Source organism: Myotis myotis, unplaced genomic scaffold, assembly GCF_014108235.1.
Source record: "Myotis myotis isolate mMyoMyo1 unplaced genomic scaffold, mMyoMyo1.p scaffold_m19_p_3, whole genome shotgun sequence".
Lineage (NCBI taxonomy): Eukaryota > Metazoa > Chordata > Mammalia > Chiroptera > Vespertilionidae > Myotis > Myotis myotis.
Window position 1 is genome coordinate 21,069,855 of NW_023416335.1, and position 14,197 is coordinate 21,084,051.

The following is a 14,197-nucleotide window of genomic DNA, read 5'->3' on the forward strand; positions in this document are numbered from 1 at the left end:
TTCAAAGTTTAGTAGGATTTCTGAATACATAGGAAGTGACAGGAAACTTATGTAAACTATATTTTTAAGTAATAACAGGCATAGGATAAAAATTAAAATCATACAAAATGGTATAGAGCCCTGGTCAGAGGTCACCTGTTGGATTCCTGGTCAGGGCACATGCCCGGGTTGTGTGCTCGCTCCCCAGTAGCAGGTGTGCAGGAGGCATCTGATGGATGTTTCTCCCTCTCCCTTCCTCTCTCGAAAATCAATAAAAACATTTTTTTTTAAATGGTACAGAATGAAAACTTCAGTCTTTTACCCCTCCATGCTTCTCACGCAAGTGATAGTCTTGGGCATATACAAGCAAAAATGTGAAGCATCCACACAGCTGCCCTCCTGTTGGGGGATTAGGGTTGGGTTTTTTTGTCAAACAACAGATAAAAAAAAAAAAAAAGAAAAATTCTTTCCAGTCTTCTAGATGTAAGATTAGGTCTAGGACCTAAGAGCAGTAGGGAATGTAAAAATAGAATGAGCCCTAACCGGTTTGGCTCAGCGGATAGAGCGTCGGCCTGCAGACTCAAGGGTCCCAGGTTCGATTCCGGTCAAGGGCACGTACCTTGGTTGCGGGCACATCCCCAGTAGGAGGCGTGCAAGAGGCAGCTGATCGATGTTTCTCTCTCATCGATGTTTCTAACTCTCTATCCCTCTCCCCTCCTCTCTGTAAAAAATCAATAAAATATATTTTTTAAAAAATAGAATGAACTAGGTACAGGAAGGAAAAGAGGTGGAAGGTAGAACTCAGGATCCCCCCACCCCAACCCCACCCCCAGGGCTGGGTTGGGGAGCTACTGCCTAGATCTGTATTGTCAAATCTCCTGGGCTTTGAAACAGTCATTCTGAGAACAGCTCATGCCATCCAAACATGCCCAATTCTCAGGGTTGATTTGCCTCAGAATGTACAGTTTCTCAAACACAGGGAAAGCGGATCCCAGGGGGCCTTCCATCGGAATGCGGAATGCGGCAGGGTGAGGGCAGTGTGGCTCCTGCTCTTGGGAGATGAGAAGTGCAAACATTGGGGATTACACTTGTAAAAGACTGACTGGTATGTCTCAAAACTAATCTTCCTGCAGATGAAGCAAGCATGTTTTTCCTTCAAAACATTCCTGAGGGCAGGCACGTGCAGAGAAATGGTGGCTCCAAAGATTCGGTTCAAATATTGTTTACATGCCTGGCACTGAACATACAAAACAAAGAGGCCAGATTCTGCCCTAAAAAGCTTAGCCTCTGCGGGAGGGGGGGGGGGGGGGGGAGGGCAGAGAGTGAGCTTAGGAACATCGTCACAAAGTGTTGGCGACATTGGCACAACTGCTGCCTTTTCTAACTTTGGAGCATAAGGAAATCATTAGAAATGAAGAGAAACTGTAGTTTCACCACAAATGAGGACTCTCACACATGAATACAGTTCTCAGCTCATTTACTAAACCCCAAGGGGCTATTAGAACCGCCTACGTAGGGGTCCAGCAAAATGAATACTGTGTCCTCCGACTGGACACAGAAAGGCAAGGCAAAGGGAGACCACAGCTCTACGAGTCAAGTCAACATTTTACAGTATTTGCTTAATTTCAAGGGAGCCTTGTCCGTGGGTCCAGTTTGCACTCAACGGTCAGTGGTGGACTGCCTGTTTCCCTTCCCCTGCAAAATCCCAGCCGTGACTTGTAGTGTGAGTCATCTCCACCATGACCAAGCATCATGACCCAGCATCGTGACCCAGGGGAGTATGGCCCCACATCAGGAAAGAAGCAGGAAGGAACAGAACAGCACCTGACGTGGTGTTTCGAGACAGGGGACACACTCGATCTTTCTTAGGTGAAGAAATGTTCATTGTCTTCCCCAGGAAATAAAAAGAAAGCTCAAAATCCTGTGGGGTTAGCAGCTGAGGACATCTACAAGGGTTCTGAAAAGGAGTGATGGGTAAAATGTCCACACTCTTCTCTACTAGCCGAGAAGCGATGCATAGCAAATAGGGACAGAAGTGTTTATGACCTATAAAACATTGGCAGTGTGTACCTTGCCGAAGCTAAGTAGTTTAACCAGTTTTGTTATTGACCAAGGTGGCTGGTCATCATTGCCTAACTCTGAATACAGAATCACCAATCAGCCAACCTCGCTTCCCAGGTGGCCCTTCCCCTCTGCCCACTATCAACTGCTTGGAAGGACTCCTGGTAAATCATGACAGCGGCAAATGGATCACTTTTTTGCCCTAATTTTAGCCATTCTAATGGCACCAAAAGGCTATCTGTGGCCACCAAATCAATCCTAAAAGTTGGTAAGTGACATGGTATAGGAGAGAGAACAGAAAAAAGACACTGAAAATGCTTTTGGTCCTTCCTATATTATTTGCTCTACAGAAATTCTGTTAGAACAGTGGTTCTCAGCCTTCCTAATGCCGCGACCCTCTAATACAGTTCCTCATGTTGTGGTGACCCCCAATTTCATTGTTACAAATTGAACATAATTAAAGCATAGGATTAATCACAAAAACAATATGTAATTTAGATATGTGTTTTCCGATGGTCTTAGGCGACCCCTGTGAAAGGGTCATTCAACCCCCAAAGGGGTCTCGACCAACAGGTTGAGAACCACTGTGTTAGAAAGTAATCAAAGTGAGCTATAGAAAAAATTTTTAATTTTCTCATGCTAATCCAATCATTACCTTTTTATGTATTTTCTTGAAGTCTTTTCCCTGTACATTTAAACAATCACTAGCTGAGAGACTCCAGGCAAGTTACATAACCTCTCTGTGGCTCGGGCTCCTCCTCTGAAACAGGCTTCAAAGCACCTACCTCATAAGGATGTTATGAAGATTAAATGGCTTCAAATATGTACAGTGCTTAGAATTAGAACAGTGCCTGGTATTCATAAGCACTCGGCAAGTGTTAGCTATAATTATTGCTTAGTTGTAACCCAAGTACACATGCAATTTTATTTGTAGTAGTTATATACATAATTGTCTTACAGCCTCCATACCCATCGATTCTAATGACTGTATGACATTCTGTGAAATATATATCATAGTTTACCCATTCAGATCGTTTCAAAAGAGAATTTAAGAAATCTACAATTCTACTCAGGTAGGAGAGGAATGAAGCAGAGGGCTTCCAAACTACTTCAGAGATATGCCAAGATGGCATAATTGACTGAAGGATAAGGTTCAACGCATTTTTTTTTAAGTTGAAAGCAATATTAAACTTCCTGTAGGTAAAGATTAAAGGGAATAACAAGCACCAGTATTTCAAGATTCTGAGAATTAGAAAAATTGACGTACTTTTAACCATGTAAATCCACCCCTGCAATCATTTACTGACCCATTCTTTTCCTTGATCAGATCTCAAAAAGCCACAAATGTTAATATTCTGCCATCAGATCAGGTATCTCACCTCTAGCCCACATGTAAATGCCACTGATGCATTCTATTTGGTCTGCTGAAGAACTTTTTCATGGCAACCTTGAGGATCCTTTATCACTCAAGCAAAGAGATTTTAAGGTTGGAAAAAGAAAATGCAACGCTTTGGTTCACCATCTTTTGACCAGGACAAAAGAAACAAACAAACTTCAACATGACAGACATCAAAAAACATCCAGCCCTAGCCGGTTTGGGGTCAGTGGGTAGAGCGTCGGCCTGCGGACTGAAGGGTCCTGGGTTCAATTCTGGCCAAGGGCACATGCCCGGGTTGCAAGCTCGACCCCCAGTGTGGGACGTGCAGGAGGCAGCCGATCCATGATTCTCTCTCATCATTGATGTTTCTATCTCTTTCTCCCTCTCACTTCCTCTCTGAAATCAATAAAAATATATTTTAAGAAACAAAACATCCAGCCTACACTCCGCCCACAAACGGACTCACTAGTTTCTAAGAGAGTTCTGGGCAAGGAAGCAGAGTATCTATGATTTATCTTATAATCAAGGTAAGTTCCAAGGGGAGGGGAAGAAAAACCCCACACCAAGAGCATTTGAAATCCTGTTTTAACAACGGGTGATTAGTGAAAATGAAAAGTTCCATTGGTGTAAAAGGAAAACCCCACAGGACTGGCGCAGTAGGAGGCGACACCCTCGAAGCAATATCCCAGGACCCAGACTACCGCTGGCTCCCTGCACACAGGAAACCCATTCTTTATGATCACAAGAGGCCTTTTCAGACCAGACTTTCTGGAAGCCTTAATTGTTCTGCCTAGGTTAGCCATGTCCATTTTAATAAAAGAGTATTTATGTTAAAAGTGAAGTGTGCAGCAGCCACACCTTTAGAAACATTTTTCTGGGATTTCTTAAAAATGCCTTCCCTCTAACTCCCATTCAGAGGCCAACATTCAGGAAAAGACACTTAATTACCACTGCCTTTTCTCTCCCCACAGGCACATTCCTAAATGTGTCCCTGGGGGACACCCTGGAGACTAAAACCCTGATTTTCTTCTAACAGATTATCTACAGACTTCTCCCTACAGGAAAGGAATTTCTTGTCTCATTAGTGACTAAAAGCAACTCCTTTGCCAAAAGCATCATTAACCACCAAGCTGCAGAGACAACCTGCTTCTTTAATGTTCAGAAAGGGCACAGACAAGCAAGCCATACCCCAAACTGGGAAACTGAATGGGCAGAGCTTTGACCTCACACTTCAGACACCCCTAGGCTTTAATGCACTGGATTAAATGTAAGATTAAAGAGTTCTCCACGTCCACACAGGCAAACGACCGCCTGCCTGTGCCTAAGGGACTGCAAGCATGCGTGTGTGTGTGTGTGTGTGTGTGTGTGTGTGTGTGTGTGTGTGAGAGAGAGAGAGAGAGAGAGAGAGAGAGAGAGAGAGAGAGAGATTCACGCTCAGAGACTATGTATGGGCCCTGCGTTGGGTCACGCAGCGAAAATAAGACCAGTGATCCCTGGCCAAGGGAGAAGCACGGAAAAGTCAGCGTGGTCTCTTTCTGAGCCAGCTGGGGCACAAGATGTGACCCAGGACACCTCCTTAAGGTAAGTAGAACCCTCTTGTCAAGTTTTTTCCAAGAAAAAAATCCTGGCAACCAGCTGCCGCTTTTGTTGGAATTCAAAGGCCTGAGAATTTAGAGATCTACACCAGACCCAGAACCAAGGGCCACCCAGGGGACTGCTCTGAAGTGAAGCCTAAAACGACTCCCGCTCACTCTCTTCACTTGGGCTAGGGCTTCCTAATCCTTCTGGAGCTAAACCAGAGCTAATATCCCTCCAAAAGTATAAGGTGAGAAGCAGTGCTCTAGGACAGACGGCGATTAAAACTGAAGTATTTTAATATATACCTAAGATGATTATTGTGTTGTTTTAAAAAAAAAAAAATATATATATATATATATATATATATATATATATATATATATTACTGATTTTTTTACACAGAGGAAGGGAGAGGGATAGAGAGCTAGAAACATCGATGAGAGAGAAATATCAATCAGCTGCCTCCTACACACCTCCCACTGGGGATGTGCCCACAACCTTGACCAGAATCGAACCTGGGACCCTTCAGTCCGCAGGCCGATGCTCTATCCACTGAGCCAAACTGGTCAGGGCAGATTACTGTTAAAGGAAGAATGATATCAGCAAATACATGTTTGAGTTCTTGACATTTTCATCAGCACATGTATTGCTTTTAATGTGATTATAACGTTTTTTTTAGTTAATAACTACAATTAAAATGACCTACTATGTATAAAAACCTTCCCCCTAATGGTAGCTACAGAAATACAATAGAAGTCTTTGTAACCGAAAGGAAGTTTAAGCAAAAGGAAAAAGGCACCGGACTTTCATACGCATACTTTCCCTAATGTGAAAAATATTCAAATGGTTGACTTGCTTGCCCCAGAGTTTTATTTCCCACTTCTGGGTTTATTGTTCCTAATGTTACATATTATTTTTCCTTTTCTTAGTCCTATGTTCCTTGAAGCAGTGATTTCATCAGCCATGTTGGAACACACCAGTAAGACTGCATCAGCTATGCTATTACAAAACAAAGACTTGGCCTGTATTAAAACTGTAAATACTTGAATACACACATATACACACCCTGGTTTCAATGATGTTTCCTACTCACAGGTGTCACTGCCCAAAACTGTTTTTGCAATGGTGACCTCACCCTATCACAGTGACTGTTGGGGAAAGAAAGCAGCCACCACTTCCTGGTTCATTTTCAACAGCAAGCTCTCCTTATTTTATTTGTTTATTCTTATCACTTCCTCGCATTCACCCTCACCCACACACAATCCATCACAAGCCAAGCCAACTGAGCCTCCAAAGTATTTCTAAAATCCACCCACCTGTGTCCATCTCCACAGCCATCACCCTAACCCAAGCCACCACCATTGGTCACCTGGATTATTACATCAGTGGCCTCCCATTTTGTTTATCTGATTCCAGGCTAGGCTTGTTTCAAATCCATTCTTCACCTAACAGCCACAACAATTTTTAATAAAATGGATTACACCACCTCATTGGCTTCCCAGTGTTCTTAAATAAAGCCCTGCCTTCCTCTTCAGCCTCAATCTACACAATCTCTCTAGCTACCTCAGGGCCTTTGCACAGGCTGCCCACCCCAATCAGGCCTCCCTCCTCTACTTTTCACTAGAAAAATTCCTCCTTATTCTCATGTCTCTGTCTCAGAGGGGCTATCTGCAATCTTCTTTAAATCATGTCTTCCCTGGTCTTTTCTCTTATGATACCCTGTTCTCTTCCTCCACAGTACTTATCACAATACATGATTATTTATTTATGTGTTCATTTGTTTCATGTCTATATACCCCACATAAGGCTCTAAGCTTCCTGAAAGCAGGGATCATGTCTGTTTTGGTCATCACTGTTTACACTGTATACCCAGTACCTGGCACATAGTAGGTATTAAAAAATATTTATGAAAAGTATGGATAAACTTTAAGGACAAGGGGGAAAAAGCAGTTAGAGCTTTCCCCATGCTAACTGAATGTCTCACAAATAAAATTATAATCAAATAATACCATGAAAAACACAACGGAACACCTTTAATACAATGACTTTGAGGTACCTTCCCCCTTCTTAGTCATTTCACCCCATTGCCATAAACAGGTTAGGGTTTATCCAGAGGAGACAGAGAACTGTCTTGGGCATTGAGCTATCCGTTTCCTACACTGGAGTGGGAGGGGACTGTGGCTGGGTGACAGGTAGGAGGGTTTCCAGTAAGGCCCAATATTATGTTTAAGGGGAATCCCAAGAAAGGAAAAACTTAACAATGTTGCTCAAATTTTCCAATCTGTTACGAAAAACTTAAGAGTATGCTTAGGAAACCTAAAGGTATAAGCACAAACGCTGACTGCTTATAATTTGTGAATTACACATCTCTATGGTCTTCTACGTCATTTCCCTGCATCCAGCTTTCCCAGAAAAAACAGCTCTCTGGCTTTTATTTCTTTTTAATAATCCAAATTTCCTTCAGCAACTTATTACAGCATTCTTCTACACTTACAGCTCTTCAAAATAGTTACCCCTTATTAATATCTAAATCCTTTCAGATACAACCAAATTCCCCCTTAAATATTAAAGACATATAGGAAAATGATTCTCCACCACTCACACTCTCTTCATATCTGGAAGACTATTCCAGTATTAAGTTGCATGATATTTAGTTACACAATGGCTTTCCAGTCACCAGCCTTAATGAATATTTATTTTAATCTACCAACTGATAATTTCCCCAAAATTTGTTGCTCTTACCATGCTAAAAAATATTGTTTTAATCAATCTAGAATCCCACACTACATGAGACTAGAGAGCTGAGCAGAGAACCCTACATGTTAGTCACCTGATTCTGCCTCTCAGATTCAGGTCTATTTTATGACCATGAGACTTAACTGATTCCCATTTAACCAAGGCCCAACTGAGACCTGAGAGGTCTTTAATAGGTAAGTGTAAGTGCAAAACCAATTCATTTCTATTTATTCTTAAGGAAAGGGACTATGCACTCTCCCCTATTAAATGTATCCTATCCTACGTCAGCCTCTGTTTGGTGCTTCAAAGATGTGTGTCATCACACTAAAGTCAAGGTCTGTGAAATCTGAGCCATTATAAAAAGTATATTCTCTTTATTACAAAGATATGACAGATGGAGGCTTACCAAAAGAACAGTGGAAATATTAGCAGTTAGCTCTTAATGCCTTGAGTTTCAGCTTCTCTAGACTCATAATGAAAGTCATACTCTATAACAGCAACCTTATTTGCTAGAGGTGAACACACACACACACACACACACAAACCTACAGACCAAGATTTGAGCTTTTGGCCCTGGCCAGTGTTGCCAAGTCGTTAGAGTGTCGGCCTGGGCACCAAAGGGTCACAGGTTCAATTTCCAGTCAAGGGCACACACCTCAGTTTTGGGTTCACACCCCCCCACCCCCCACCCCCCGTTGGGGTGAGAGTGGGAGGCAACCAGTCAATATGTCTCTCTCACCTCTCACCTCTCTCTCTATCTCTATCTTTCTCGCTCTCTCTCCCCCTTCCCCCTTCCACTTTCTCTGGAAAGCAATGGAAAAAATATCTTCAGGTGAGGATTAACAACAATTTTTTTTTTATTTTTGAGCTTTTGTTTTGTTTCTGGCTTTTAATGTCTAAACTGGAGTCAATCCATTAATGACTAGTTCAAATGACTTCCTAGCCCAACCAGTTTCTGTTAAACTTCCGCCTCTCAGTGTATATCTCATTTTCCAAATCCCAGCTATCTTGAGGGCCCAAGTGATGTACCCTGGCATCAGACAGAGTATGTTTAACTGGGTTCCCCCAGCACCTTGGAAAGTCCCAAGAAGTGATAAATGGAATGCTTGTAGTTTCACCTACTGCTAGAGGAGCAAATAAAAGAAGCCTTCCTTAGCAGTTATAAAAAATAAAAATAAAAAATCAACTAAGTGTTATTTTCCTACAAGCTGATACTGTGACTAGGTGGTAATCGGTTCATATAATAGTGGCAAGAGTAACCAATCTAACCAATCATTGTAATTTAGCATTACAATGGAGAGGATGTGAAAATGAAGATGCAGAGCCTACTAGTAAACACTTCCTGAAATAGGGAGCTTAAGGAGCTTTTCACTCCTCACAAAGCAGTAACAGGACTTTTTGAATCTATATATGGGCCCCCTTAACCCAGGAGCCCAGAAACATCTGACAAACATTCATTAAGTCAGGCAACAAGCTCCATTCATAAAGAGGGAAACGGGTTTTGGGAGACCAAGCAGCCTGAGGCCCAACAATGAGTCAGGACCAGACCGAGGGTCTGGAAACCCCATCTCTGGCAGGGAGATGCACTCTACCTTTCCAGGGAATAAAACGCTCCCATAAGAAACAGGTGGCAGATGATAATACCCACACATCTTGGGCCGGGACCAAACAAAGGACTGCCAACAGCTCCCAGTTGAAGCCGGAGAGGAAACCAACCCAAGGCCCCAAATGTCATTTAATCCAATGAAAAAGGAGCATAGCTTCAGCCCCTCCTTAGCAAAGACACTGCTCACCTTATGGCTTGTAAGTTGATGCCAGGAAGACATCCCATCCATCCTCACCTAGGGCTCTCCATTTTTATCTGATTTGAGTTCAGAAATGCCTATTCATCTTTGGCCAGATAAGCGAAGCAGGTATTACATTTGCAAGCATGCATGCTGAAATTGGACCCACCCTCCAGAAAAAGGAGTCCGGTAACTTCAAACCCTCTGGCTTTTCCTGTCGCCTTCACAAGAGAAAGTTAAAAACCTGTTGATATCTAAAACACAAAATGTGAATCAGTGTGCTTCATAAACTGTAGGGGCTAGGTGGCAACATGGGAGGCTAGGTCTGGTATACTAGATCAGTGGTTCTCAACCTTGGCTGCACATTAGAATCACCTGGGAATCTTTTTAAAATCCTGATTTCTGGGCCTCATCCTCCGGAAATTCTGTTTCCTTGTTACTAATGTTGTGGCCTCAACCCATAATGTTGTGGCCTCAACCCATAACAAAGAAACAGAATTTCCGGGGGATGAGGCCCAGAAATCAGGATTTTAAAAAGAGTCCCAGGTGATTCTAATGTGCAGCCAAGGTTGAGAACCACTGTACTAGATGAACACATTCAAATGTTCCATTCCACACACGTGTGAAAGAGAACAGATAACTGGGTAACATCTTGGGGTGAACTGAGTTTTGCCCAGTTTTCCCTGTAGGACTGAGATACCCTAACGCTTGACTGGGAGCTACAGGTGAGCAGCCACCTGTAGGGAGTAGGGCCAGAGAGAACTTGACAAAGAAAAACAGTGCCTACCTCCCAGCTGAGCTGGGCCAAGGGCAGACCCTGGCTCCAGCCATCGCTGAGAAATCCTCACTAATTTGGGGCCCAGGCAAACAGGGTTAAATATTTTTCAGTCTGAAGGTGGTGCATTCTTTGGAGGGGGTAGGGGGGAAGGGAGAGGCAAGTTCTCTTCACCAACTAATGGGGGCGGGGGAGATGGCCATCACCTGGCAATCTGCACACCCCATTCCTGGCCCCCACCTCCACCCACTCCTCGCTGTAACGCCCCGCTCCGTCCATGGTGAGCCTCTCTAGAGCCAGGGAGTGTCATGGGTTTCATTCCTCCAGTTAATCCTCTCCGCGCCACGGCCCGGCCATTCTCAGCTCAGTGAGTGCCCAGGACAGTAACATACCTAGGAGGCTTCCCACATAATCAATGCGAATATCAAATATACATACTCCCCCCACTAATAACCGGCATTCGTCAGGCCACATGTATTTTCAATTCATCGTAAATGCATTAAGTGTTTGCTTGCTAAGTTTCAGGGGCTGAGCGACGTCAGGCAGATTCAAAATCGCCCCACGCACCCCTCCCTCCTGCGTTCAGAGCCCACCCGCCAGGAGAGCAGGCGCGGCCGGCTGGAGAGAACACCATTGCTGGCCCAGGGGTCCCTCCTGAAAGGTCCCTCTCGGCCCGTCCCCCGGAGACACAGCAGCGCCTGCACTGCGCGTTCTCTCTAAGAGGGACCTCAGCGCCCCGGCCACCTGCACGGCCCGCGCCGGGCTCCCTCCCGGTCCTCCCCCGGCTCCCGGTCCTCCCCCGGGCCGCACTCACTGGGTCTTCCTGCGGCCCTGGTCCCGGTGCAGCTCCCGCAGGTCCACCTCGACGCGCCCCAGGAACTTGTCGAGGCCGAGCAGCGCGCGGTGCAGCACGGTGAGCTGCAGGGTGGCGGCGGCCGCGGGCGCGGCCCCGGCGGACAGCAGCGGCGGCAGCTCGAAGGTGGCCTCCTCGCGCCACACGGGCGCGCCCAGGCTGCGCTCCGACACCGAGGTGGCGTACTTCTCCTTGCCCACCTGGATCACGGCGTACGCGTCGCTCGTGCCCCCGGGACCCTTGGCCCGCAGGCCCCGCGCCTGCAACACCGTCACCTGCACGTGGGTTGGGGACCACACGGCCCCCGGGCCCCGGCCCGCCGCAGCCGCCAGGGACATGGTGACCGCGGGGGAACACGCTGCAGAGGGATGAGCTGATCGCCGCGACCCGCGGCCTCTAAGCCCGCCCCGCCGCCCGGGCCTCTTTAAGGCTTCCGGCCACACCCCCTCCAGGCCCCGCCTCCCGCTCCGGCCCCGCCCCGCCCGCCCACCTGCCGCGGCGCAGCCCTGCGGGGCCCCCGCGCTCGGGCGGGGCTAGCGCGGGAGGCGGGGCGGGGCCGGCGAATTCCGGGCTGAGAGGCGGTCGGTCAGGGAGGGATGGAAGGAATCCACCGCCAGCAAAGGGCGCACGGCCCAACCGGAACTGGCGGAAGCCCTGACCTGGGAGTCAGACTCGTTTCCAGCCGGGCATTGGCCGTGGGGGGGGGCCTTGCACAGATTACTTAGCATCTTTTGGGCTCAGTTGCTCCATCGGTAAGATGAGAGGACAGTCTAGATTTGCTGTAAAAAACAATGTAGCCGGGCACGTGGTGAGTTCTCAACAAGTGGTAGCTATGAAAGTGACAAAGAACACGATCCCAAATCCCCCGCTCTTTCCACTTCGGGGTGATGACTGTGGAGGGCGGTGGGTTCTGGGCTGGTGCCAGGTGGGTGGGGAAGGAGGAGGGTCATTTCAAAGCCTGAAAAGGGGAAGGTAGAATGGGGGGGCGGGGGGAGGCGGCACATGAGGTGGGGGGTATCCTATTTTGCCCTGCTTTCACCAAATAAGGTGAGGCTAAGAGGAAATTAGAGAAGGGGAAGAAAGGGGAAACTGAAAACGGGTTGCCAAACTAGACGTCGGGAGCAGCGGCTCCGCCCACCCCCAGTTCCCCATTTCTCCCTGGCTGGATGGACCCTCTTCGGTCCCCCCCCCGCCCCCCCCCCCCCCGCCCTCCTTTATGTCTTGACTCCAGTTAGTCATTCCCTTGCTCCTAATGTCCACTAGATTGACCTATTCCCTCCATTCCCAATATCCTACTTCAAAGGCTTACCTGGACCATCAGATTGGAAAGGTCACTTTGAAAGTTTTTAGGTTTTACAGTTAAGGAAAGGCCCAGAGCGGAGAAGTGATGGGTTCGAGGCCCCACAACAGATCCAGGATTAGAGCCCAGGTGTCCTGACTCCCATCCAGTGTTTTTACTGCATCCCTTGCTTCTTCCAGACCCTCAGAACCCCAATCTTGGATTGCCACTAGTATCTCCCTGACCTCTAGGCTCTCCTCCCTTCCGTCCACACTGCACATTGCTGCGCTAACCTGCTTGAAATCCTACCATGTTGCCTCACCTGCATTAACTTCAGACGTAGATAAGTAAAGGCATTCCTATTTGATCCCACCCTGACTCATTCTCCTCCATCTCCTGAACAAATTGTAGCCCAGAGAATCTCCCCATCTCCAGGCCTTTAGCACTCGGCTGCCTTGCCAACCTCTTTGACTACTCGAGTCCTATCCACCGCAAGGCTTCACTCAGATTTCTCCCAAGATTTGGCTTCTGATAGCCCTCTTCAGGGTAGGGACCAGGTGGTGACTTCTTTAACCTGTCTCCTCCACAGCCCCTAGCAGAAGCCTGAGTACACAGGAGGCCCTTGGGAAATGCCATGGAATTGAAGAGTTGGAGGTTATTCCAGCCAATCACGAGTACATAATGTTCTCTTTTACCATGTAGGGAGTTACAACACGGACATTATGCCTCAGGTTTGCAACTGAGGGCGGCTACAGTGTGGGAAAATCCTATTTAGCACGTTGTAAATATTTAATGTGATGAGAAGGGGAAAGGAAAGGAGGCACCAGACACGTAAAAGTCAGGAAAGCTTAACAGAACTCTGTTGTTTTCGTGCTATTTCCCCTTCCTGGCCATTTATTAACCTCATTCAACCTCACGGCTCCACTCGTTACTATAAAGATTTATTGAGGACTTACTTTGTGCTAGGTATTGCCTCTGAATGAGACCCAGTTCCAAGGCACTCTATGACAAATGCTATAAAAGAAGTCCTGGATTAGTATAATGCTTTGGGTGATTTGAGGAGAAAGTGATTTCTCTAAGCAAGTGGATTTTCATGAAGAATATGGTATTGAGGTGGGTCTTAAAGAGTATAGCAGACTTGATGGGTAGAGAAGATGATGGGGGAAGAGCTTTTCAGAAGGAGAGAACGGACCAGCCTAAGCAAAGGCATGGGGTCCAGAGAGCTCATGGCATGTTTAGGGGTTACGAGTACCCCATTGGGGCTAGAATGTGGGATATTTTAGGAAGTCACTGGGGACAAATGGTGGAGATAAGATGGCCAAGGAAGTTGGGCCCAGATCATGCAGATCACCAAGTCCAGACTAAGGAGTTTACACTACGGTGTTAAACCAGGTGAGCCAGCCTTCAGAGGACTTTGAGCAGGGGCTGGATCCAGCTGTGCTTCAGGTTGTAAAGCAGGTATGAGCAGCAGTAGCTCAGCAGCCAATAGCAGAGCAGGTCACAGCCAGATACCTTCCTTCATTTTCAGCTGGGGACATCTGCCTGCAGCCCCATTCTGTCCCAGCCCTTACCCATTCTTGGTGTCTATTCTGTATTGGTACTGCATCAAATAAGGCATATTCTTCCCTCTTGGTTGTCCTACCCATCTACTGTTCCACTAGGGAGTTGGGGTCAAAACTGACCCTGGGAGTAAAGTTTTTCAGCTCTGGCCTCCCCTCCTCCCTCACATTCATGCTGTTAGCCCAGCCCCCGAAATACAGAGAGCCAGGAATGA

The 14,197-nt window shown here is 46.6% G+C and overlaps 1 protein-coding gene across 3 annotated transcripts in view; it reads right to left on the reverse strand.

The window, feature by feature from the left end:
* The window catches only part of RAB11FIP1 (RAB11 family interacting protein 1), a 36,758-nt gene extending 25,206 nt beyond the window's left edge, over positions 1 to 11,552 (reverse strand). For 2 of the 3 annotated variants that reach the window (XM_036299313.1, XM_036299312.1), the window contains exon 1: positions 11,106 to 11,552. In XM_036299313.1, the coding sequence (XP_036155206.1) occupies positions 11,106 to 11,482 (377 nt within the window). In that variant the 5' untranslated portion in view covers positions 11,483 to 11,552. The remainder of the gene's footprint in view (positions 1 to 11,105) is intronic. The other variant, XM_036299314.1, reaches the window with a different exon arrangement.
* Between the last annotated feature and the right edge of the window lie 2,645 nt (positions 11,553 to 14,197).